Raw genomic sequence first — 25,973 nt, 5'->3', positions numbered from 1 at the left:
AGGCTCGAGGCTAGGCTCGACTCAAGCTCGAGTTCAAAATATTTAAATCAAGTTCGGCTCAAACATAGGCAGGTTCGGGCTCGGCTCAGCTCGATGCCACGCCTAGTTGGAATTAGTTTGAATTGGACCCAATTTTCTTCGAGTTGACCAAATTAAGTTAGTGTTAGCCAAGATGGGTTTCATGTTAGATTCCTTCAGCTTGTGCAATTGGGTAGTTCATAGTTTGTGGGATTGATTTTTTGGACCACTCTCCCTTTTGCATAAAAATCAAATAAATGGGGTTTTATACATTAAATTTAATATAAAAGACACTTGCATAGTCACTACATAAAATGTCGTTTTTAATCTAAATTACACATGACGGACTAGGGATATATCATATAACCTATGTCAATAGTATCATAATTTTGATTAAAATTATATAAAGGGTTTTATGAAAATACCCTTCGATATGCAAAATTCTATATGATAAAAAATACTAACTATGTATTGGTTTTTGAATATGCTCACCACTACATCGGACTCCAATGGAGATATTTTTTAAGCTCATTATAGTTATTCAGTACAACCTAAAACATCTTCTAGTATTTAGCAAAATCAATCTCCAATGCTTTGCAGGCGCTCAACCCATGTGTTGTGCGTGAAGAAACCAAATTTTTTTCTTCACGACACACCATAAATCTCCATTATAACTTCAATCAGTTTAGTTAAATCTTATTTCTACCCCCTCCATATTAAAAAATGTTAGCACATTACTATTAATATATGTCTCAACGATGGATCCTTCAGGACGAGCTTTATTACGCAATGTGTTTTTCTACTTACAAAGAAACCTATCAAAATTTAATGAGTTGGGATAAATAGGGCATGATTGGTAAGACAATCATTAGTATAATATGGTAACATTAGTACAAACTCCTTTTTCAGCTCTCTTTTCTTCTTTTCCACCTTTTCCTCTTTCAATTAGAGTTTTCAAATGTGTATATTTTGTTTACAACTTATCTTCTTACAGAACAAAACTTGATCTTAAAGCCTTCAAGTGTATTTTTATTGACTATTCAAAAAATCAAAAAATTTATAATTGTGACCTTCCATCCATGCATAAGACCTTCATTTCAATTGATGTAACCTTTTGAATACCAACCATACTACACCACTAAAAATACTAGTATGCATAGACTTGTGCCACTAGATCAGCCACTTCAACAACCACAAGAAGACACACTAACTAAATCATTTCTGCCAAATTCAACAATGATCAGTCACTCACCTATGTTGTCTTGTGAACCTAAGGAAAATACTCCTTCCTTATCATTTTTTATGCACGATATGATGATAGACCCATTGTCATTTGTAAGCCTTCTTGTTTAATCCTTATATCAAAACCACATCTTCTCACATACCATATCTAACTTTGTATCTACAATAAATTGACCTTGACTTGTTGTTCCTTCTTAGCAACCCTATCCTTTGTTTATATTCCCAAGGCATATCAAAAGGCTATGAATCATTCAAGGTGGAGAGCACAAATTAAAAAAGAGATGGCTACCATGTACTATAACAACACTTGAGAGTTAACATCTTTTGCCACTAACAAAACAACCAGGTATGGGTTGTCGATGGGTATTCACATTAAAACATAATTTAGATGACAACATTACTTAACTTAAAGCAAGGTTAATTGTAAAAGGCTATAACTCAATCCTATAGGATTAACTATAAAGAGACTATAAAATCTCCAATGCTGTAAGTTAGAAATTATCAATCCATCAATTGGATGTAAAAAAAAATTCTTCAATAGAGATTTTCTTGAGGAAGTTTACATTTTTCTACCACTTGGATTTGTGGTTGAGGGGGAGAAGGTGTGTAGATTGAGGAAATTTATTTACGACCTCAAACAATCTTCAAGGGCATGGTTTGATAAGTTTAGAAAGGAAATATGTTTTGGACTTATCTGAAGAAATACAAATATTTGAATGTTGACTTATTGATACTCCTATGGACCCAAATATGAAGCTATGTGTTGAATATGGCAATAGGGTAGATGTGGGAGAATTCTTCAACAACTACTTGGTAAGTTAATCTATCTTACTATAACAAGGCCAAATATTTACTTTGTTGTAAGTTTAGCTTGTTTATACATCTTCCTCAACTCTCTCATTGGCCAGTTTAGAAAGAATTCTTCGATATCGCATGAAAAATCCAGGTCAAGAACTTCTATATAAGTGTCGTAGACACATCAGTATAGAAGAATTTGTAAATGCAGAATAGGCTAGGTCTCTCGATGACAAAAATGTCTGGCACAATAATTAAATGCCTTTACTTGCAAATCCAAGAAGTGCCTCAACCTTTTTCCTACGAAAGTTTTCTGATTAGGCAAAAAAAAGTGAAAATAGAAGATAAAGAAAAGCATAGGATAAAGAAAAATGGGTAGTGAGCGGAGAAACAAGAACAAAATGGGGGAAAGGAGAAAGAAGAAGAGAGAGAGAAGCATACCTTTGAGCTTGTGGGTTGAGGAAGAACAATGGATAATGTACCACACACATTGGGTAGTGAGATCTCTACTTCCGTTGATTGCAAAAGGCTCCAAGTTCCTAGGACTCTTGAATGGGTAGTGAAATGACGAACAACTATTTATCTTTTATCTCTCAAGAACATTGTGCTTCATCTCCTAAGTTTAGCTTATCAAGTTTTTTTTTCTCATTGACATATTCTCTTTTGTTTTGATGTTTCTTTTGATCATCCGTCGACATAATAGACATATCAGAGCACCATTGTGGTTATCCATTATTTGCTCTTTGCTCTCATTTTTGCTTTGTAGTCTAGATTTCATCTTAAGTTTCGTATCTTCTGTTGTTTCGTATTGCATCACCCCTTTATATCTATATATGTATATATTCATTTATGAATATTTTCATATCAGATTTCCACCCGCCGAAGGGTGCCCTATTTTCTATGTAAAGTGGGGGCCATTCCTCTCAATGAAGGATTCTATTGACAAAATATGAATAAACGCAAATAAATAATATGAATAAAAAAACAACCTTGTTGGGCAAGTGCTTCAGAAGATGCCCATATAGGAAGAGTTTGGGGAGCAATGTAGTTTAGATTGCCATCAAAACTTTGAACAAAGATTTGATTCACATCTAAATAATATTTTAATGGATTGACAACCCTAAAATGCAATCCTCACATATGTGCAGGCTAGGCACAACAATAATTTGAGATGTTGGGTCAAACAAATGGTTTTATAGCGACAGAAAAATTAAAATTTCTCGCATAATCATAAAATAATTGCAAAAAAAGAACTCATTCTATTTGTGAAAATAGATATTGGTCTGAATGCCTCAAAATTTATAGCAGGCCACAACATTGGCTAGTCTAAGAACATGAAACTCAAAAATAATAATACAACGGAAGAAATCCATAATTTCATAATAAACCAAACAATGTCCTCATGGGAGAGTAAACAAGAGTTGAAAACCAACGAATCACAACTTTGGAGCCTCCTTCAACCTAGAAAAATCACTCAAGTAGCTAGTATTGACGAACAAATATGGAAGAATCTTCGTTCAGTTGTTCAATTGTTTTAAGACTTATCTTTTAGTGTGAAACTTTGGGTGTAATCGGGATAAAGATAGTTCAATTATAATTAGATTCTACTTGTTTCTTCTATTATAGATAGAGGTTCATTATATTCAAATTATAACAAGTTCATAAAGATGATGAAACCATAGCCGAATATTCTTCTCATTTGCCAAGAGAATAGTAGAATGGTAGATACTATATTTGAGTTGCTTGTATAAGGTACTAATTTCCCTTTCCTAGTCCACAACCCAGTCTCCTTATTTTCAACCACCTTGTCTCACAATGGCTCAGTGATTCCATCTACAAAAATGCATAAAAAAAGATAGTGGAAACGTATCATTCCACACACAAAATGGTTCTTTACATTAATCCAAAGAAAGCTACTACCAAACGTGGCCTCCACTTCTTACAACAATCACTTAAAAAACTTGTCCTTCCTAGGGATGGAACAGGGAAATTCTACTTGTAGGTATTGTGGGTAGGGGTGTCCATCATTTGGATTTATCCAAACCCAAATCATTTTCTTACTTATTGGATCTTACTGGATATCCAATAAACTTGATGGAACCTTATTGGATACCCAATAAGATCCATTATGAAATTCCAATAAATTTTAAAATAAATTAAATCGTAAATTATTTAAATTAATAAATTAATTGTTTAATTTTTTAAATATGTCACATAAAATATAACTTAGGAAAATATTCTAAATTACAAATAATTTTCAACTATCAAATTAGCCTAAAATGGATGATTTTGTGTGGGAGAAACGAGAGTAGCTGTGGCGGTCATAGACTTATCTAAACAGAATCCAGACGCTCACAACCATGACCACTGCATTCCCTCCAAGTCTCCTCCACCCAATTTAATCCTCCCATCCACCTTTCTCTCTTTCCTCTACCCATCTCCATCTCTTCTCTCGACGAACACAACTTCTCTCTCTCTTCCCGACACTTTCCTTCAGCTCGAAAAACCATGGCTGCTGCCGTCACGGCCGCGGTGTCTGTACCTACGACCAAATCATCTCCTCTACCCGCCAGAACATGTCTCATCTCTTCAGAAAGAATCAACTTCCAGAAGGTAAGGGCTGCCTGCCCCTAGAGAAGTTGAATTATGTGCCATGGGTTCGAACTAAACTATAATTATCTGATTACACTTCTGGAAATGGTTTCCAGACATGTCTATACACCAGGAATGTGTCTATTGTCGGGAAGGTTGGACCCATCAGAGCTCAGGTCACCACGGAGGCTCCAGCGAAGGTAGAGAAGGTGTCTAAGAAGGATGAGGAAGGTGTGGTGGTGAACAAGTACAGGCCCAAGGACCCGTACATTGGCAGATGCCTGCTTAACACTAAGATCACCGGTGATGATGCACCTGGGGAGACATGGCACATGGTTTTTAGCACCGAAGGTAACTGTTTACGTTTAAGATTGAATCAAGACACAGTTTTCCGACGGGAGTTCTGTATTCCATTTCCCGTTTGTTGATTTCCTGTCTTTTGAATGACAGGGGAAGTCCCATACAGAGAAGGTCAGTCAATTGGTGTTATTCCTGATGGAATTGATAAGAATGGAAAACCACACAAGCTGAGACTGTATTCAATTGCAAGCAGCGCCATTGGAGACTTCGGAGACTCCAAAACTGTGAGTGTTGTCTTATGAATGTTTTTCCACCACTCTGATCTTTTTAGTTCTGTTTTAGGACTTCCTTGTCATCCTTTTTTGCAATTTTTCTTCCTGTGTAAATGAATATGTTCTTGGCGTTCTTTATATGGATGTTCATATCTATTATCCTTAGGTTTCTTTGTGCGTGAAGCGGCTTGTGTACACAAATGAGCAGGGAGAAATAGTTAAAGGAGTGTGCTCAAATTTCCTATGTAAGAACTTCTAAATCTTCACTTCGATCCTTTAATGGAGTTGCCTTCGTTAGTATAAATTAGAACTCCCATGAAGTGATACAAAGGGCAGACAGACAGCGGCCTTTGGCCTGCTGAGATAGGCGTCTCTCCTCCTGGATCTCAAGTCATTTATTTTTTCAGGTGACGTGAAGCCTGGAGCTGAAGTCAAGATTACAGGACCTGTGGGGAAAGAAATGCTTATGCCCAAAGATCCTAATGCCACAGTCGTAATGGTAAAAACCTAAGATCTCAAAATCGTGGTTAATTTTATTGTACCCAGTGATAATTTCCTGCAAACTAGATCCACAAATTGATATAGGAAAAAAAACCCAGAAAAATCTAAGTTGCTTATGCAAGAACTGTCTTATGCAGCTTGCAACAGGAACAGGAATTGCACCCTTCCGTTCATTCTTGTGGAAAATGTTCTTTGAGAAACACGATGACTACAAGGTAAATACCAGATTCAGGAAGGAAATCGTGTATACTAACTATGCGTTTGATAGTATTTCAAACACAACTAAGGTCATTTGGTTCCCTTGGCTGAGCGAGATTTCTTTCCACCTTGACTTGTTATGCAGTTCAATGGATTGGCTTGGCTATTCTTGGGAGTTCCCACAAGTAGCTCTTTGCTCTACAAAGAGGTGAGCATGATCTAAACTCATCTTTCTTCTCCTTAAGGAAATAAACAGTTATTAACTATACTACTGGTTCTGTAAAGGAATTTGAGAAGATGAAGGAGAAGGCACCAGATAATTTCAGACTTGACTTTGCTGTGAGCAGAGAACAGACTAATGAGAAGGGAGAGAAGATGTACATCCAGACAAGGATGGCCCAATATGCGGAAGAATTATGGGAACTGCTTAAGAAAGACAACACATTTGTCTACATGTGTGGATTGAAGGGCATGGAGAAGGGAATTGATGATATCATGACATCTTTGGCAGCTAAAGATGGTGAATATCCCCATTGAAGCTCTTGCATTGAGGTATCAAAAGGATTTGTAATGGGTAACTAATTCTCTGGTTGTGGCTTGTTAATTTTCAGGAATCGTTTGGGCCGATTACAAGAAGCAATTGAAGAAGGCAGAGCAATGGAATGTTGAAGTGTACTGAGGACTTCATATAGTGCTTTTTGTGGAGCCTATCTTTCAGTGGTTTCGTCGTCTGTAGATAGGTAGCTTATTTCTCTGGTGCTTTAAATTTTATTTCTCATAAAATGCAACTGTCTCTTAGTGACCTCCTCATTAGTTTTATTGAAGAGGGAATGTACAATGTCATTATCACCAACTGTATTTGCATGTAATCATTCTCAAGTTTCATTTGTTAATAGTAATCCCAATTTTCCACAGTGCTATATAAATCCTTGAATAGGATTTGCGTCGAAATATTGCAATGTATTGAATGTCTTGATTTCGCCTAATGTTATATCAAGATTACCATTAGTGGTCATCAAAAGCACACCAACTCTAGTTTGTATGATTGAATTGCATTGCAATTTTGTTATGTACGTCATTGCTCCAAGCAATTTTAATCGCATAAGGGGGACATACTTGATAAAACATAGAATCCTCTATTTCGAATGATTTTTCTCTTTGATTTACAATGTATATATAGCATAATACAAGGGGAGAAATTCAACGATGACAAGCCGTTCCTCCTGGTATCATGGATGATCCATGAAAGAAGAAAACCAATTGTAATAGATCCACAAAATCTTCTCTTTGACAACTCATGACACTATAAAATCAACCCTTAATTTATCTATTTGATAGTTCATGCTGACATTCTCCTTCAAGTTGGTGCATAGATATCTATCATGCCCAACTTGTCAAGTGACTTGTAGAAAGTCTTGCTACAAACAACTTTTGTCAGTATATCTGCCAATTGATCTTCAGACTTAACAAATGAAAATCGAATTATCTTGGCCTCAAGATTCTATTTGATGAAATGTCTATCCACGTCAACATGTTTGGTTCAATCGTGTCGGATTGGTTATGACAAATATCAATGGTTGCCTTATTATCACAATACAAGTTCATTTTAACATTAAGAGCAAATCTAATCTTGGTTATCAGACTTTGTTGCCAAAGTAGTTCACAAAAACCCTTGGTCATTCCTCTAAACTTGGCTTAGCCACTAGACAACGACACTATATCTTGCTTTTTGGTTTTCCATGTGACCAAATTGCCTCCTACAGAGGTAAAATAACTTGAGGTAGACTTTCTGTCAACAATATTCCTAATCTAATCAGCATATGTGCAACCATCGATGTTTAGATGATAATTCTTGGAGAATATAAGTGCGTTTCCTAAATTGAACTTTAGATATCGAAGAATCTGAATTATAACTCTCATATGATCTTCATTATGACAGTGCAAAAATTGACTTACTATGCCTGCAACATAAGCAATATTTGGTCAAGTATGGGATACATAGATTAGGTTACCAACTAATTTTTAATATCTTTCTTTATTAGTTGGCACCTGATCTGTGCACTCTCCAAGTTTATGATTTTGGACAATTACAGTATTGACACACTTACAATCTAGCAATATTGCTTCTGATAGCAAATCTAGAACATATCTCCTTAGAGATAAAAAAAAAAAAATTCTTGATCTTGCTACTTCAATTCCCAAAAAATATTTGAGTCTTCCCAAATTTTTCATTTCACATATGACAATTATTCTTATATTTTAGAGATCTCTTCCATGTCATCCCTTGTAATAATCATGTCATCCACATAGATTATTAGAGTTGTTACCTTTCCCATTCGATGTTTCAAAAACAGAATATGATATAAGTTGCTTTGTTTAAAGCCATATTTTTACATAGCCAAGATAAACAGACCAAACCATAGAACAAGGTGATTATTTTAGCCCACATAGTGTGCATTACAACTTACACACAACCTTAGTTTCTGGGGATGTAATATACCCTAGTGGGATATCCATGTAGACCTCCTCCTCAAGATTACCATGAAGAAATGGACTTTTTATGTCAAATTGATACGACGACCAATCTAAGTTTGATTCAAGGGATAATAATACTCAAATGCTCTTCAATTTTTCCGTTGGTGAGAAAGTCACTTGTGTTAGAGGTGGTTTCGGTCCACCTCTCTTGATTTGGTTGGTTTTCCACACCTAAACGACTAGTCTTTTAGGTTGAATTGGCCAGCCTCTTTACATGGTATCAGAGCCAGGTCCGACATGCCCCGCCTTCGAATCCCGCGGGGAGCGTTAAGGGGCAGGGTGGGTGTCAGAGGTGGTTCCGGTCCACCTCTCTTGATTAGGTTGGCTTTCCGCACTTAAACGACTAGTTTTTTAGGTTGTATTGGTCAGCTTCTTGACAACTTGATAATCAATGTTATATATCTATGTATATCATTTTGCCACAAGTCTTGCATTATATCTTTCGATGGAGCCATTTGCCTCGTGCTTAATAGAGAAGATCCATTTGTACCTGACTGTTTTCTTTCCTTTTGGTAATGAAACCAAGTACCATGTATTAATTTTTTGCAAAGCCTCCATTTCTTGTTTTATGGCTTGAACCCACTTTGGATCAGTTAAGGTTTTTTGTATTCTACTTGGAACATTGCATGAGGTAACGTATGCACAAACACTTTAAGATGTTCTAACAACCTTTGGGTAGATACGTAATTTACAATCAGGTATTGTGAACTTCTTTTCCTAAGATCTGGGGAGTATTGATTTGTTGGTTTACCACAATTGTATCTGAAAGGTAAATCATAACAAGCATAAGTTCCAATTTATCAACAGGAGAAGGTGTACTAGGAGAGTTTACCTCAAGAATATTTTCACAAGATTGATCTAGGTCTTTGGCTTTCCGCACTTAAACGACTAGTCTTTTAGGTTGTATTGGTCAGTTTCTTGACAACTTGATATTCAATGTTATATATCTATGTATATCATTTTGCCACAAGTCTTGCGTTATATCTTTCGATGGAGCCATTTGCCTCGTGCTTAATAGAGAAGATCCATCTGTACCTGACTGTTTTCTTTCCTTTTGGTAATGAAACCAAGAACCATATATTAATTTTGTGCAAAGCCTCCATTTCTTGTTTTATGGCTTGAACCCACTTTGGATCAGTTAAGGTTTTTTGTATTCTACTTGGAACATTGCATGAGGTAATGTATGCACAAACACTTTAAGATGTTCTAATAACCTTTGGGTAGACACGTAATTTACAATCAGGTATTGTAAACTTTTATTCCTAAGATCTGGGGAGTATTGATCTGTTGGTTTACCATAATTGTATCTGAAAAGTAAATTATAACAAACATAAGTTCCAATTTATCAACAGGAGAAGGTGTACTAGGAGAGTTTACCTCAAGAATATTTTCACAAGATTGATCTAGGTCTTTGGGTACAAAGGAGTGAGGGGGTTCATTCTCATATTCAGATCCTTGAAAAATATCAATAGTTCTTTCTTCCTCATTAATTACCTTCAAAATTTCTTCATTCATCAAATGGTCTTCAAACGCTAGCCACTTGCCCCAAATCTGCTCTTCACTTTGGATCTCCCTCTAAAGAGGAGACGCTAGTCTGGGTGAAGGTAAAATGTCTTTGATTCCAATAAGGTAACATCCATAGTGACATAGGAACGCAGAGTTGTAATATCAAATGTATGCCATACCACAAAAAATATAGTGCACCACACATGGATCAAGCTTAGTGCATTAAGTTTTATGAAGATAAATAAAGGCCACACATCAAGACATTCTTGGAGGAATTACCAAAATGGTAGGTAAAGAAACATGATTGGAAAAAACATGTAAGGGATTTTTAAAATTCAACACTTTCGATGTCATTCAATTTAACAAGTGAACTAATGTGGTCACAACATCTTCCCATGTCCACTTGGCATGTGTTTCGATTAACTTGGCCCAAGCTATTTCTAAGGCATGCCTATTCTTTTGTTTAACTACTCCGTTTTGTTGTGGCGTATGGGTACAAGAAGTTTCTTGTAGAAGATCATGGGTTTGAAAATAAACTTGGAATTTATGATTGACATATTAGGTTAGAGAATCTGAATTTTAGATGAAAACTATGTCTAAACCATTGCATGAAAATATTAAAAGATACCAAAAACATCATCTGTATGTTTCAACAGATAGAACCAAGTCATTCGAGTGTAATCATCTATAAATGAAACAAACCATTAGACGCCAGAAGGAGTAGTAGTAGAAGAATGACTTCAAATATCAAAGTGAATAAAGGCAAAAGGAATTTCACTTTTATGCAAGCTTACTTGATAAGGTACACGATGACGTTTGTTTTCGAACCTTGAATTCATTCCACCATTCTGGATACCATGTAACTTAAAACAAGTTTCACGAGTATGCTTCATTTTTCCACAATGAGTATATCCTCTTTTTGATTTTTCTTTTATCTTGGAAGTGGTATTCGATGTCCCATCTTGATTCATTTAGAAACCATAACAACACTGGTTATATTTTTGGTTCCCGTTATCATTACTACCTATCTCATATCTTCTTTTCTTACATAAGCATAGGTTTGTTCTATAGTAAGAAAACGGTTGCAGTTGTAGCATAGCACTTCGAATCTTATCCAACTGATCATCTAACCAATCAAGAAAAATATAGACTATCTTCTTGTAAGATGGAATTATATTTTGATATATCTACCTCGCACTCCATTTGGTTCGGTCTACAATAATGAATTTCCCTACGTAAGCTTTAAAGATCATTGTAATATTTTTCAATCGACTCTCCAACTTGCCTCATTCTAGTCATTCATCTTTTTAAATCATATACTTGGGAAACGTCAGTGCCATCATAAAAGGTTATAGCAATAGAATCTCGTACCATTTTTGTTGTTGAAAATTGAATAAAATTACTAATCAGGGATAATAGTAAAAAAAAATATTCCTTTTTAATAACTATATTTTTAATATTAAATACTTAATGACATAGTCGTAGTAAATCCCATTATATAATAATAAATTATTGGACATGAAAAAGGAAAAAATTGGTAAATGGTTTTCTTTTTTATTTAAAAATTTATAGAATAACTATTTGACATAATCTCATCAGCTCCAACAAAAAAGAGTCATTATCAAACACATGATTAAGAAGCTGAACATGCTTAACGATTTGAAAACCTATTGAAGCAAGTAGGGGCCCACAATGAGAACAAAAACTTCTCCTTCTATGCCCATTTAGCTTCTTATTTGGTCCGAGAAAAGCCCAACATCTTCACTCCTTCCCTTCCACCAAAAATCGAATTAGTAGACCCGTTTGGAAGATAGAAGCCAGTGGGAAGCATAACCGACAAAATCCAGTCCGTCGACCGGATTGACCAACCGTTTATTGTTTGACCAGCCATAAACGACAAACTCATAAAAAGCATAAAATACGACACGCACCTCAAGAATCACTAAAAAAAGTGGAAGTGGTTAGACAAGCTTTACAAAACCCTAGCTAATCCAAGGGCGCGATTGGCTTTCATCCGAGAGTCTCCACCCGTCCGATCTAGATAAAAAAATCTGAGAAGTCCATCATCGAATCTCTTCTAAAGGAAGTTTTCTTCTTTATTTAATATTTCGCGCTAACTGAACGGTCAGGATGAAGTGGCTGTTGAAGCCGCGTATAAAGAAAGCGGCTCTGCCCAGAGAGAGAGAGAGAAGGGGTGAGAGAGGCAGCAGAGGGGGAGTTAGGGTTTTGTGGGGATGGCGCAGGAGATCAGGATGAGCGGGGTGGTGAAGTGGTTCAGTGCCCAGAAGGGGTTCGGCTTCATTAGCCCTGATGATGGCAGCGAGGATCTCTTCGTCCACCAGTCGTCGATCAAGTCCGACGGCTACCGTAGCTTGGCGGAGAACGAGAAGGTCGAATTCGAGATCGAGCAGGGAGATGATGGCCGGACTAAGGCTGTGAACGTGACGGGTCCGGATGGCGCCCCTGTGCAAGGGGATAGGAGGGGTGGCGGCGGTGGTGGTGGTTTTGGCGGCGGTGGTGGTGGTTTCGGCGGAGGGAGAGGCTCCGTTGGTGGCCGAGGTGGTGGTGGGTATGGATATGGGGGTGGTTATGGTGGGGGATACGGGGGAAGGGGAGGAGGAAGAGGTGGGATGAATGGAAGCGGTGGCGGCGGCGGTGGTAGCTGTTACACTTGTGGGGAGCCTGGGCATATGGCAAGGGACTGTTACCAGGGTGGTGGTGGTGGCGGCGGCGGCGGTGGAGGCAGGTACGGTGGCGGAGGTGGTGGAAGGTACGGTGGTGGCGGCGGTGGAGGGAGATACAGTACTGGCGGCGGTGGAGGTGGCGGTGATGGATGTTACCACTGTGGCGAGCAGGGGCATTTTGCTAGAGAATGCCCGAAAAGTGGTTGATAATCCGATCTCCCCTTGTTTTTCTCTTTCTTTTGTTTAATTTTCTTCCTGAATTTTGATTTTTTTTTGGGGGTTTTATGTTGACCCATCTGGGGGTGTTTGAAAGAGGGCTTTTTGTGTTTGGCCGGCGGTGAGACTGCCGGTAAGAAAGCCAATGGAAGTAGAGATGGGTCCTATCGTCTTTCATTGTTTTTAATCTTCTGGTAATGTCTTAGTGTTTTTGGTCTTGGGTGATGGAATGTTCAAAAGGGGAGAAGCAATAGCTTGTGATATACAGATACACAGATTTCACTCTCTTTTGACATTATATTTTGTCTTGATATACACACCTAGTATGTTCAAATGAATTATCATGTTCTTTCTCGTAATCTCCACTTCTCCTTTCTTCTCTTCAATGATTCTTTTATTTTGCTTTTTCTTCGAAATGGGTCTCCATTTTCATTCTCATCTAAGCATCTCTGTGATGATAACGATGTCGTCTTGCTGGAGTTCACTTTAATGGCCGATGATGAAGCATCAGCTAAACTTGAAGTCCTGTTTATCTTCAGGACTGATTTGCACTTTCTGAGTTGAGTTGATCAGGGAGAAAAAATCAAAATGGGAAGTGAGCTTTCGTTCCAGAGGTGTGAAAACGAATACATTCTTCTAGGGTTTTCTCACCAGAGAAAGCTAAAGTGAAAGTCTGCCAAGTGCCAAGCAGGGCAAAGTGGCGATAGCATCCAGTTCTGATCGAAAGGAATCTGTTTGTTGGAATTTGTTTATTCTGTGATCTGAAATCTAATTCTCTGACGTCAGGTATCTGTAAAGTTAAAAGTTCTTAAGGGGATAATTAAATTTTCTATAGAAACTTGAGATTGGAAATTTGCATCTTTGACCTATATAACGTCATAGACGATTAGACGAAGGTGGCTTAGAAGATCCTAGTGAAGAAGCAATTAAGAATTAAGGTTTGCATTGATGCCAATAGCTTGAAAGGAGGATGTCAATCTTAAATACAAAGACCATTGTTAATTTTCTTGTTGTTTCTTAATGGTGGAACAAACACAAGAAAATGGGTCAAAAGTAATTTTTTTAATAACAAAACCCTTTTGTTATCCTCTTTGTAAATTCGGTAAACAAAGATGGTCGGATTGTTTAGAAACCGATTAGTCTTTCCATGGAAGAACCCATCAATCCATTTTTATTTCGCTGAAGAAGCAGGATTCAATTAACTGTAAGGCTGGAAAGGGGAAACGTGGTTCGTTTTCAAATAGCAGGAGGTCGCCGATTTGATCCTTTTATTGGGAGTTTGTTGTGGGCAAGTTTGCCAGTGGAACGAGAGGAACCGAAGGGGTGCAATGTTGCAGGTCTGAGGTTGATGATAGGGCCCACCCACTCGACTGTTTTTTTGAGTTGGTGGGGCCAGTGGCTTGAGACATTTGTTTTGGAAGCTTCTCGCATGCGCATGAATAAGGATCGGTAGACATTTAAATATCTGACGAGTGATGAGTTTTCTCATTCTCCGGTATTCCCTGCTCGAGAATCTACTCACCTCTTCCTTTCCCTCCCTCCAAAGCCATGGCCGCTTCTCTGTTCATCATTTTGAACTGTAAAATATGCTGCCGTCTTGGGGGATGATTCAATTACCCATCATCATCTCTTGACGTAGGCCTTACAGTCTTCGAAATGCAAAAGGAGAATAAAAAGATGTTTACATTTTTTCATGCTTTGAACCTTTTCATGCTACCGCTCTGCTGCTCTGCAACTCGGAGCTTTTTGTCGTCTAAATATGGAAAAAGCGATAAGATAGACTTCTTACATTCCGTACAGAGCAGCCGTTTTTCCTCGATAAGATTGGAACCAATGAAACGAGTTCATCTCCTGGAGATTCTGTCCGTCCTATCACCTCTTCATCTTTTTTCAACGGGGGGAAGAGGAACTCTTAGAACAAGATGATATCGACAGGCTTTGGTTACCCAACACTTCCAAAAGTTTGTCTGCTCTGAGAATTTTCTGTTTTCTGCTTACGATGAAAGGGAACTTTGGTTTTCCCCTATCCGATCAAGTTATTTGTGAGTGACAGATGGAGCAAATGAGGCAAATGTGTGGGAAAAGAAGGGATCCATCGGTAAAAACTGAACTCACTGAGCAGCAGAACAGAGAATTGAAACAAGGAATTATAAACCCATCATTTCGCTGCATTCACAATTCACAACCAAAAACATTACTTAATATGATGTGATTTCTCTACAAATTTGCATCTGAGAAGACATGCTCATGACCGAGTTTGGAGTGACATTTGCACAAACAAGAATCCTCGAACGCTTACAACTGACTAAACATAAACAAACTCTTAAAAGGGGAAGATGACAGATGTCGTCTACTTTCCAAAACTTTTTCTTCCTGTGGAGCATTTCTTTTTTCTTTTTTATTTTCTTGGGTCTTTCCTGTTCCTTCTGCTTCATCTGTTTTCTTCTTACCTTCTCCGGGTGATAGGCCAAAGGGGCTTGTAAGGGATCTCTCTCTGCTCATGGGCTGTGGAGGTGGTGCTGCTGCTGGAAGGAAGGAGGAGGCAGAGGAGCAGTGACATTGTGTAGAAGAGGAGGAGATGGAGGGCACTGATAACACTTGGTGAAGATCCCAAAAGTGTCGACCTGGTGCACAAAATTGGTCATGGATGCCCATCCTCCAAACCCGAATCCCACCACCAGAATCCAGCCTACCACAAACACATTAACCGAATAGGTTCCCACCCATCTCCCCATAAACCATGGGGGCCTTTCCACAGCATTCTGCACAGCAAACAGATCTCCTTAAAAATACTAATCTCCTTAATCTTCTTCATTTTAATGTATGTAAACTGTAAAGAGCCCTTTGTCGTTCTATTGAACAGAAAGAGGAATTTAAAAAGAATACCTCTCTGGCAGCAGCAGATCGGAAAGTGAACATGTGGGCCAAGGCTGGGATGATGTACACAGTGAAGCTGACAAGAAGAGATCCCACAGCAGAGTTGATTGGCCCGAAGAAAGGGAAAATAATGGCGAGAAACCAGATGGGGATGACAACAGGCAGCCTTGCCAAAGCACGCTTGCACATGCTTTTGCATTCATGCATCCCTATCGCCTTTTCCCACACGAAATACAGAGGTGTGCATGCAAAACCAAACGTAATGAACTGTAGAAACAGGAGCAGAAGGAGAAGCAGATCAGAGAGAGAAGAAGAAAAATAGTAAAACACCATCGGTAGATGAGAACTGAGAGCCCACTAAAGAAAAGAAAGAAAGACCTGGTGGATGAGCATCAGAACGACTGCCATGTCTCTGAAGTGGCTCCTGGGGAGCAGAGCGAAGGCATTGGAGTGATTGAGAAGCAAGTCTCCGAAAGCCCAGTAAACAGAGGCAGCAGAAGGTAGAGTCAGTGACATCACGTACAGAGTAGCCAGTAGATAGATGGCTTTGAATTTTTGAGGCTTCCACATGGCGTGCATGATCTCCCTGCAACAAAAACCCAATGAATGCCCCATTTTTTTTATTGATCCAATTTCCCCCCTTCTGTTCTAAAATTCAGCAAATACATTGAATGTCCCTATTCATCTCTGCTTGCTTTCTTCTCAATGTCACAAAAAAAATAAAAATAAAGAGGTAGGTGTACATGTTTCGAACTCTTCTTAGAGTTCCATTTCGTTAAAACGAAGATCTGTAATACTTGAAGACGACAATGGAATTTTACGTTCTACGAGACAAAAAAACCAGGGAACAAGCTGTCGTCTTACACTGTGACTGCATGCCCCCCGAATGTGTAGAGAATGTTTGTAGCTCCCGTGAAGTAGAGAACAAGCTGGGTGGGACCTGAGTGCTTCACACCCTCTATCTGCAATTTTTTTAACAAATGAGAAAATTTACAGAAATGTAACATAAGGTGTTTTTTTTTCGATCTCGAAGATGGTCCAGGTTTCGTTTTGTTTCATTGCGTTACCTGCCCATGAGCCAGTGAAGCAATGGTGAGGTACCAGGCAGTGTAGGTAGTCATAATCAGACCCAGAAAGGACCAGATTCTGTAGTTGTGAAAGGATGGAATGAAGACTGTTGTAGCACAGCAAGCACCGAATATGTACGTCCAAGTTCTCTTGTCTAAATTGTCATTAATGTAGTAAATGTTGCTGCAATTTTTCCATTGAAGGACAAGCAAGTTAGTTCGATCAAAACAGGAAGGAAGAAATAAATGAATGAGGTAAGAGGAGAAAATGAAAGTTACCTTGCGCATGCTATGAGCTGAATAACGGATCCAAAGAGTAGAAATGTGCAGTTAAATGCCAGACCCACATTTCTCCAGTGCTTCCCAAGCAGGCCGTCAAGAACTTCGAACCACTTTTCAGAATCAAGAAATCTAAGTTGGTTATGGGTTCAAAGCGTCCAAAATGAGCAAGTAGGATAGCTTAGAAAGAGCAGAAGAAATAGATGATGAACCTGAATGACATGGTTCCTGAAATCCACTTTCTCTCTCTCCTTCCTGGTTCTGTACTCTACATACAAAATACTGATGAGATACGCAGTCCAACTACCCATCAACCCATAGAAGAGCTGGAAGAGGATGCCAGATGCCATTCCAAGCTGAGAAAATGAGTAGGGCAAGGTGAGCAGAACCTGAGCAACCTGGAATACACAAAGAATGAAGAAAAGTTTCAGTTTTGAGAAGAGTTTGTCATCTTCAACTGCAAAAACTAACCAAAACCATCACTGAAATATCCATTATCAGTTTCTTCCGGAATATGCATACAATAAATAAACATGACGTACCTGGTTGGAGGCACAGCTGAACCATGCATCATAAACGGAGCCACCATGCCAGAAGAAATTGGACAATTTGGATTTTATGGTTTTAGGCTTTCCTTCAGTCTCCATCTCCACATAGCTGCCTACTATTACAGTCTCCACCACCTTATCCGAAGGCTCCATGGATCTCTGCTTCTTCGACTGTCTTCTTTTTTCTCTGAGGGAAAAAAACGAAAAATGGAACGGGGAGGTCGGGGAGAAGGTAAGGTCTAGAGGGTGTATTTATACAAGACAAGCTCTAGCTTTTGGGACACTACTGTTCCAAAAGATTAGTGGTTTTGCAGCACAGACAAAACCACTTCTCCAGCTTCAAGAGCGGGTTTGACGAATCCACTTCTATTCATATTAGTTTGAAATAGTTTATTAATATGCTAATGCTGGTAAAATTGGGTAGGGTTCTTCGCACGATTGGTTTAGTTGCTTCCCAAGCTGATAAGTATGCATTGGATTCTTAAGCTTTCTCATAATTGCTCACAGAATCCTTCCCAGTTCCTATTCAAGGACCCAAATCCATTTTTGTGAAAGACACGTTTCATTTCTCGACCATTTGATGCCAAGGAAGGAAAAAAAAAATTGGATGTTTATAGGAATAATTAAAGAATACAGTAAGTAATGGAAATAATAAAAAGGAGGGAGAGAATTATTCTAGGGACGACCACATGATTGCATCCAAACGGGCGTGTTCACTTTAAGAGAAGAAAAAATTGAGAGAGACAAAGGGAAAGTGGCTTTCTTCCCCACATGGGGCAGTGGGGGAAAGGAGACAGGAAAAAGGGGCCAAGGCCTTCTTCCCACATGCCCCTGAGCAAAGGAAATGGGATGTGCCCTTGGGAAACGGCAAAGTTATTAATACGCTTCTTCTCCTGTTTCCCTTGCGCCCCCCAAAGTCCACCTCCTCTCTTCAAGCTCTCTCCTCTCTATTCTTTTTCACTCTCACTGCCCACTATTTTTATTGAAAGATTAAAGAATCCCTGAGCCTCATTCTCAAATTTTACTTTTTTTTTTATTTGGGTGTGCCTACATTTGCAGCTTTATTACGTGGGGATGATGCAAATGGGGTGAGAATTAAGTTGTGGGTTTCAATGCAAATTTTTTTGTTTAGGAACAGATAGGATCTTGATTTATGATTGCTGTAGACCCACGAGCGAAAGGGCCTTGCTGTTTTTTATTCCCAATTTTGTTTTGTTGTTCTGTGGTGATGGAAACCAGGAAGTGGAACCAATCGATCGGAAGTTCAGAACTGGACTGAACAGACTGGTTGCCCTTTGATCAAATTTGAACACAGCATGGTCTGCTGTATTCAGATTCTGTCTCTTCTTACAGAAGGGTAAAAAATAGACAAGAAATTTATATAAAAAAAAAAACTCATATTTGTTAATGGTTGAGACTTTTCCTTTACATGATTCAAATCGACTCATCATCTGTTTTAATGGTGCACCCAGGTTGCAGCTCTTAAAGGGAGTCTATAGGGTCCCCCTTCGAATTATAACTTTTAAGAGCTCTCTTATTCGTGGAGGCTGGAGAGTGGAGATTCTGGAGAAAGGGAGTGATAAGCTCTTTGAATTCATGGCAAGTCAACCATGATGAACAATTATTCTCTTTCATAAATGGCTTATCTGTCATGATAAGCAGCTCTGGTAGGTTAATGAAGAACAAGACGAGTAGCACGCCTGAGATATATCCATCCATAGAAACAAACAGGAAATTTTGCTTGTTTATGATTTGATCCAATTCTTTTAGACCGCCTCTTGATACGATCTTGACGACAATTAGCTTTTGTTTTTTCCTCATCAGCCTCTCACAAATCCATACTTAAACAAGCTCAAATTAGACCTTTTCATGGACTTGAAAAGCTTATCCCTGGGAATGATTGAAGCTCCACTGTATCCATCTCTTGTGGTATCGCCTCCACGAGTCTTTTTTGTTGACTCTTAAGCACGTCCACTTTTTGTTCTCATCATCTCAAAAGAAACGAGGGTGAGAATATGGAGATGAGCCTTCTTCTGGGAAGCTCTCCTTCCTTTCGACTGTGGACCCAATGATGGTTAATTCTTCACGGAGAGAACCACTTGTCTCTCTTGCCACACAAAGTATTATTGAGTTACAGTCACTAGGGAACAAGCGGTATCATGTTGCCTCATGGAACATTCATACTTTTCATGGTATTTCTCTACTTGCCTTTGATGCAAATGGTAAGAAATTACAATGGGAGTACTGCTCAAGGATTGCTGGAAATCAATTGCTTTGGACTTGGGGGCACGATAGCCTTTTTCTTTTGCCATTGCTGACTTGTTGGAGAAGGTGATGTTGGGGTTTTGTCTGGGTATTGCATGAGGGGAATTGATTGGCATCTGAAAAGATTAAGTATTCTCAAAGCATGCTTTGCTGAGTCTGAGCAAACTTAAGCAAGTCAGTCTTGTTCTGGGTGACCATCTATGAGCACCAAATGCTGGCCGAGAAGAACATGGCTGCAGGCAAAGCATAAAGAGGCCTGAGACCAAGGACTAAACCCATATGATGAAAAGCGCAGGTTTGGCCTGACCAGATTCATTTTAGCTTATGATGTCTTGTCTGGAATCTGGAATTGGGAATTGGACTAAGAATAGGTTGACTATCTGCAGTTTTGGGATTGATCAGAAAAATGAATGTTTCTTTCATCAGATACAATGAAGCCATCATCGTGAGTCAAGTTATCTATTGATTCGTGGGTTCATCCATTGGAGTAATTCATGAACACATGTTCTACCATTTTTAAACAATACAAATTTAACTAAGTTCAGTTTTAGTTAATAGAAAGAGGAAAACAGAAGTGATTTCATTTCTTCTTCTTCCATTTCTGTCGCCCCACTAAGTGATAATCACTTCTCACCCTCCCCATGTTTGGCACCACGAGAACGGCCCCTGAATTCCTCGCTATCAAAAGCGAGAAGTGAGGCTCCTCCCTCGCCTGCAGAGAAGGATCCATTAAATCAAGGCCGACGAAGGTTTCTTTTTCAACATGACACTACAAGGGAAAAATGCCACTCCCTATCTCATGTTTAGCAGTCAACACGGGGAAGCAAGGACCTCCCCAGTAAGCAATGAAAGTGGGGGAGAAGGTGTGTAGAAGAGTACATCTTTTCTAACGTTGTCCATGGATCTTTCTTTCAGTTTAGAAGATAAATCTTCGTGATTGTATTTATTTTTTTTTATTCTAAGTTATATAAATATCACACTTATTAAATACAAATATGTGGTTCAATTCAGTATCTCATATGGTACCGGAGTATCTAAATTATATAAATACTACTCTTAATCAATACAAAAATATAGTTCAGTTTAGTATCTTATATGGTATCAAAGTAGTTCGATTAATCCTTTGCATCTACCTCTTCCGATTTTTTTTCGAAATCCTCTCCGCTCGTCACTCCCTCTCTGGCGGAAACTTGTATCAGTCGAGCTTTCGTGCACCTCTAATAATTCAAGTTGAGCCACCAGAAGTGATGGATTGCATCCCCACCATCTCTTCCTCTTCCCTTTCTACTCATGCAACACATTTGATCCACGTCGCACTTAAAAAAAAATTATCACAGTAAACGACTGCTTGCTCACTATGTCTAGTTCTAGCTCACCACAAATTTCCCTCCAAATTCAAGTTTCTCCCTTTTGGCTCTCCTCATTCTTATCATGATCTCCTTAAGTACATTGATAGCTCGAAGCCTTATCCATCGAAAACCTTCACTGCAAATCTCTCTACAAAGTCAACCTCTCCCTCTTAGCTCAAATTCGTCCTTATCTGGTATAATCTCCTGCAAGTGTAACATTCATAGTTTCAATTGTTTAGGAGATAAGATTTCTTATTTCTCTTCGATTTAGGAGATAAATCTCTATGGTTGATTCTATTATGTTCTAAATTGTATAAATACTATTCTTAATCAAAGCAATGTAAAATGTGGTTAAGTACAGCATTTCGTAGTTCGTAACACTCCACACATGCGTACGCCGAGCAAGAGCCCCAAACTTATTCTTCCCCCTGATATTTTTGTAATTTCGTTTATTTGAAAGACATAATTTATAATTTACCACCAAAACTTTTCATATGAAAAATAAACCTTAATTATAACTAAAAATTTTAAAATGATTTACCGTAGGTTATTACATCTACTTCGTCCGCTTCTGAGTTCTGAGTCTTCTGACTCGGTAGTGGAGTCGTCCGATATCCAACTGAACCCACGAGCCCATTTTTCCTAACCATGAACTGGAGCCGCCATATCCGATCCCTGGCGATAGCCTAGATTGCGGAAGCTTTCGCCGCACAGCGAACATGGCACAGGCAGCACCTCTCCGACAGCTTCCAACCGTTCTACGCCTCTTTCCCTCCGTGCGTCCTCCGGAGCGTCGCCTCTCTTTCTCCGCCTCTCTCTACTCTCGTGCCCTAGATTTTCGACCAAACGGCCTGAGACTACCTGATGCGGATCTCGGTCAGACTTCCGACTCTGAACTCCCGGCTAAAAGGAGTCGAAACGAGATGAAGCGCGAATCCAGGCGCGCTGTCCGCTGGGGAATGGATCTCGCCAGGTTCTCCACTCCTCAGATTAAACGAATCCTCAGGTTCACACTTTACATGGTCTCTGCATCTCGTAGGCACGAGATATTTTCCTGCACTTACTCTTGTCCTGAAAGTTCGCAATTCTAGTCTTATGTTTTGGTGCCTTCCAGGGTGGCTTCAGTCGACCAAGAGGTTTTCGAGGCGATCATGCTAGTGAAGGTTTTACTGAGTTTTCCCACCCCATCTTCATCTTTTATATTCTGTTTAGCTTCGAAGTGTCATTGATTCTCACTATTTTTTTTCCTTTACAGAGATTAGGTCCGGATGTTCGTGAAGGGAAGCGGAGACAATTCAATTATATAGGTTAGTTTGTCACTTCAGTTGTATAGGTTCGTTTCAGCGTTAGTCCTTCCAAAAAAACTGTTGGCTTTTAAGTTTTTGTTCTGTTTTCCCTATTTTTGTCATTGCAATACTCATGTTGTTCGCATTTGAACGTATGGAGCCCATCAGTTCGACTCACCAGTTTAGACACGGAAAGCTTTAAAGCGTTAAGGAATATTTATGGTGATAAAAATCCTTCTTGCGCTTATCGACTGTTCATGTCACTTGCATTTAGCATTGAAAATTATTAATACCATACTTTTTACCAATTTTGCTCTTACTTGTTGTGTTTCTTCTTGATAAAGGTTCCGGTTGCATAAGGAAATTCTAAATTGCAGACTTCATTGTGAATTGATAAGATATTTAACTACAGATATCAAACTGAATTGAGTGAGAAGCCAGGGTACTCTGTCGAAGTGAAATTAAACTTTTTTTTTGTATTGCTTTCTACATTTATGAAGGCCATTACTGTCTAGTAAGATGGTGTCAAGCTTTTCTGAAGATATGCTGTGAAAATGATCTGTAAACTATTCCAATGGCCGAAGATACAAAAAGGTTGGTCAAAATGCAACTCGAGTAAAAAATACTCTTGAAGCATATTATGTTGGAGTCCACAAGTGCAGTTCATTTTAACTCTAGTCCAATTGAGACTTTACCTCTTTCAACTTCAAGACCTAAAGTTTTTTACAAGAAACATGGAATTCACTACACCTGTCATCAATTTCACTGCCTGAAGGTGGGCAGTCATTAGTCTTGTGTTTTTTCCCTCTGACCAGGTACAAATACAAATGCATATTAATTGCTTTCAACATTGTATGTGATTTCTATGTACTGATCTGCAAGAACCGTTATGAAAAAAGAAGAGGAGAACGGTGAAATGCTATATGATTTTTTCATGCCTATGACTCCAGGTACTTGTCCCTGATCTACGAATAAAATGCTCCCAAATCTGGTGCTAGAATAACGCTCTTTTGTTCTCTTTTCCACACATTCGGTAGCAGGAAGAGATGTTGAAGACTCTTATTGAAGCTAGTGGTCTACTAAAACTGTATATTTGAAAGTGCACGGAGAGTGTAACGTCATTTAATTGATCAAACTTAGCAGAAAAGGAGTTGGAGGCTTTATGAAGACTTTCTAGCTCTAGATCATGCAATTCTATTTTTTTTTTAAATGGATGAAAAGCATGAATATCTTAGTCCACAGAGTGGATATGATAATTAAAATTTGACATTGCCGGAGAAGGTTTTTTTAGGGAGATAGACTGTTTTGAAGTTCCTTTGACTGTTTGAGGGAAAGAAGAAGCAAGCAAACAAATGTGGACGTCTTTTTATTGCAAACTGTTAATTTTTTTCTGTCAGAAGTTTGGTGGGACATGGCCCCTTATATAATTGTCTGTTCTGGAGGTCTTTAATTTTTAGACAAGATATGATTCTTTGAGGAACATTTTTATTTCTTGATAAGTCACTGAAATTTTTGGGCACATCCAAATGGTGTAAGGACAAATCTAGGTTTCTCATTGTAGATTCTGGGGAAAATAATCCTATGTAGTCTATTGAATTTTGTGAATTATAGGACATGGCTGCTGGGATTGCCAAGTCTTCAGGATACTTGTTCTGATTGAACTTAACATTTGAAAAAATAAAATTAAAAAGTTGACTACATCACTGAGCAGTTCTCAAGTCCCATTTTTTGGTTCTATTCTGTATTTTGCCATGCTTGTAGAAAAAATGAGGATGTATACTCTACTATGTGTCACCCTTTTTAATTTATTTTTGGTAATAACTGTATCAGACTTGTAATTAACTCTGTGTCAGTCTTTGTAACTTTTTTTCTTATTTCCATTATTATTTCTATAACCATTACATATCATTGTTAGGAAGATTGCTGCGGAATGTACAGCCTGAATTAATGGATGGCTTAATCCAGGCCTCAAAAGATGGTGACAACTCCAAGCTCCAAAGTTTAACTGGTGAAGCAAACTGGATAATTGGTGGTGAAGAAGGGGAGGATGAGGATGATGAAGAAACTGAGCATGAAGAGGAAGAAGAGGTAATAACTAAAACATCAGCATTTCGTTCTGTGGAGCTGTAGAACAGCTTTTGAGTGAAGCTTCACTTGGGTATCCTTCAAAGTGTAAATGATTTGCAATTGACTCGGCCTACCCCCAAACCAAAGTATTTCACCAACTTTATAGAGACCCTTAACATGTTTTCCTGGCTAGCTAGGATGATCTGGAAGGTGAGTTTTTCCCGTTATGGCCTGTAGAAGTGGGTCTGGTTTGCCGCAGGTTTCACATTTATAGTGGGTCTTGCAAGTGGAACTCCTGTTAAAGGTTTACTATTTTCCCACTGGTTTCAGCAATATTAGGGAATTATATTTTTATTCTCTGATCAGCTTCTCTACCCCTCTATGGGATCTTATGCAGAGTACGTTTAACTACTTTGAGGTGGCCAAGAGATGGTATGATGGCCTAATCGATAAGGATTCGTCTATTACTAATGAAGTGTATTCAATTCATAATGTTGACTTTGATCGGCAGGTATACTTTTTCCTATGTTTTTTCATATTAATGTAATTCAGTCAGATAATGCGGTCTGCTGATCATAGGAAAAAATTAATTTATAACACAAGGACAAAACTTGACAATCAAAAAAATAATAAAGAACAGAACTCGAGAAATTAGTATTGGAATGTGATCATTCTCATGTCATTCGAATTATTAGCATGTAATACTGATATAACCTCGTGTGTTCATAATATGCATTGGAGTCTAGTATGATTTGTAAATGTCAAGCTTGTGGATTTTACTCTCCGAGGTGAACCAACTATGTTCTTTATGCTGGTAGGAGCTTCGAAAACTTGTCAGAAGAGTTCAGCTGATGCACGACAAGGAAGCCATCAATGAAACTGGGGAAGATAATGATTCAGCAGTATTCACTGGGCCAAAGAAATCTCTTATTCGATTCCTGCGTAGACTTGCAAAACAGAAGTTGAGTTCAGAAGAAATGTAGCTATTCTCTTATAACAGTACAGGAAATTACCTTTGATACCCATGCATCTGCCGATAACCTCCATTCCTGAAATCATTATTGACTCAATGGTAACTGATCTGATTACAATTGTTTTAATGAAATTATTATATTTATTTTTTGGCCGTCTCTGACTGTGTTATGAATTTTGGGCAGAACCAACTGGTTGAACTAGGTTTAATCAACACTGACGGTTCTCCCATCAATTCTCCTCTTCAGACACTGGGATGTTGTCTTATTCTGAGACCCACCCTCTAATCTCCATTATTAAACCCCAATGGAGATCAATCCACGCCTCAAAAAGAGTTTGGCACCCCACGTCCACTTCAAGACAAGAATCCGTCTTACCCAAAACCAACTAACCCCAATTATAAT

At 38.6% G+C, this 25,973-nt stretch overlaps 4 protein-coding genes across 4 annotated transcripts; 3 read left to right on the top strand and 1 right to left on the bottom strand.

Moving 5' to 3' along the window:
- Positions 1 to 4,437: 4,437 nt before the first annotated feature.
- Positions 4,438 to 6,860, top strand: LOC137944027 (ferredoxin--NADP reductase, leaf isozyme, chloroplastic). The gene is made up of 9 exons (XM_068789517.1): positions 4,438 to 4,668; positions 4,764 to 4,998; positions 5,098 to 5,231; positions 5,386 to 5,464; positions 5,627 to 5,718; positions 5,858 to 5,935; positions 6,064 to 6,126; positions 6,204 to 6,438; positions 6,530 to 6,860. Exons 1-9 carry the CDS (start codon positions 4,564 to 4,566, stop codon positions 6,595 to 6,597), a joined length of 1,089 nt encoding a protein of 362 aa, XP_068645618.1. The 5' UTR covers positions 4,438 to 4,563; the 3' UTR covers positions 6,598 to 6,860.
- Positions 6,861 to 12,133: 5,273 nt separating this feature from the next.
- On the top strand, positions 12,134 to 13,157 carry LOC137944927 (cold shock protein 2-like). Its single transcript, XM_068790740.1, has one exon. The coding sequence runs from the start codon at positions 12,194 to 12,196 to the stop codon at positions 12,848 to 12,850; it is 657 nt and encodes a 218-aa protein (XP_068646841.1). The 5' UTR covers positions 12,134 to 12,193; the 3' UTR covers positions 12,851 to 13,157.
- A 1,862-nt stretch (positions 13,158 to 15,019) lies between these two features.
- LOC137944926 (auxin transporter-like protein 2) lies at positions 15,020 to 17,953 on the bottom strand. Its single transcript, XM_068790739.1, has 8 exons — positions 17,625 to 17,953; positions 17,295 to 17,480; positions 17,083 to 17,195; positions 16,804 to 16,987; positions 16,601 to 16,698; positions 16,115 to 16,322; positions 15,746 to 16,003; positions 15,020 to 15,621 (listed from the first exon to the last, which is right to left on the bottom strand). The coding sequence occupies exons 1-8, from the start codon at positions 17,781 to 17,783 to the stop codon at positions 15,358 to 15,360; spliced, it is 1,470 nt and encodes a 489-aa protein (XP_068646840.1). The 5' UTR covers positions 17,784 to 17,953; the 3' UTR covers positions 15,020 to 15,357.
- Positions 17,954 to 21,918: 3,965 nt separating this feature from the next.
- On the top strand, positions 21,919 to 25,672 carry LOC137944925 (uncharacterized). The gene is made up of 6 exons (XM_068790738.1): positions 21,919 to 22,250; positions 22,359 to 22,407; positions 22,500 to 22,551; positions 24,446 to 24,618; positions 24,995 to 25,108; positions 25,416 to 25,672. Exons 1-6 carry the CDS (start codon positions 21,964 to 21,966, stop codon positions 25,578 to 25,580), a joined length of 840 nt encoding a protein of 279 aa, XP_068646839.1. The 5' UTR covers positions 21,919 to 21,963; the 3' UTR covers positions 25,581 to 25,672.
- Positions 25,673 to 25,973: the final 301 nt, after the last annotated feature.

The sequence above is a fragment of the Aristolochia californica genome, unplaced genomic scaffold (genome assembly GCF_029961685.1).
Source record: "Aristolochia californica isolate CCGP_79_NKW_82.1479 unplaced genomic scaffold, dmAriCali1.0.hap1 SCAF_11, whole genome shotgun sequence".
NCBI classification, from domain to species: Eukaryota; Viridiplantae; Streptophyta; class Magnoliopsida; order Piperales; family Aristolochiaceae; genus Aristolochia; species Aristolochia californica.
This window is presented reverse-complemented; position numbering and strand designations above follow the sequence as displayed.

Bases quoted from the DNA above. Each gene is read 5' to 3' on its own strand.
- LOC137944027 (XM_068789517.1), top strand. From the start codon at position 4,564: ATGGCTGCTGCCGTCACGGCCGCGGTGTCTGTACCTACGACCAAATCA. The intron at 4,999-5,097 runs GTAACTGTTTAC...TTTGAATGACAG, and splicing joins CATGGTTTTTAGCACCGAAG to GGGAAGTCCCATACAGAGAA. The intron at 5,719-5,857 runs GTAAAAACCTAA...TGTCTTATGCAG, and splicing joins CTAATGCCACAGTCGTAATG to CTTGCAACAGGAACAGGAAT.
- LOC137944927 (XM_068790740.1), top strand. From the start codon at position 12,194: ATGGCGCAGGAGATCAGGATGAGCGGGGTGGTGAAGTGGTTCAGTGCC.
- LOC137944926 (XM_068790739.1), bottom strand. From the start codon at position 17,783: ATGGAGCCTTCGGATAAGGTGGTGGAGACTGTAATAGTAGGCAGCTAT. The intron at 17,481-17,624 runs GTACGTCATGTT...TGTGTATTCCAG, and splicing joins TCAGCTGTGCCTCCAACCAG to GTTGCTCAGGTTCTGCTCAC. The intron at 15,622-15,745 runs GTATTCTTTTTA...TTTGCTGTGCAG, and splicing joins GATCTGCTGCTGCCAGAGAG to AATGCTGTGGAAAGGCCCCC.
- LOC137944925 (XM_068790738.1), top strand. From the start codon at position 21,964: ATGGCACAGGCAGCACCTCTCCGACAGCTTCCAACCGTTCTACGCCTC. The intron at 22,408-22,499 runs GTTTTACTGAGT...TTTCCTTTACAG, and splicing joins AGGCGATCATGCTAGTGAAG to AGATTAGGTCCGGATGTTCG. The intron at 24,619-24,994 runs GTAATAACTAAA...GATCTTATGCAG, and splicing joins AGCATGAAGAGGAAGAAGAG to AGTACGTTTAACTACTTTGA.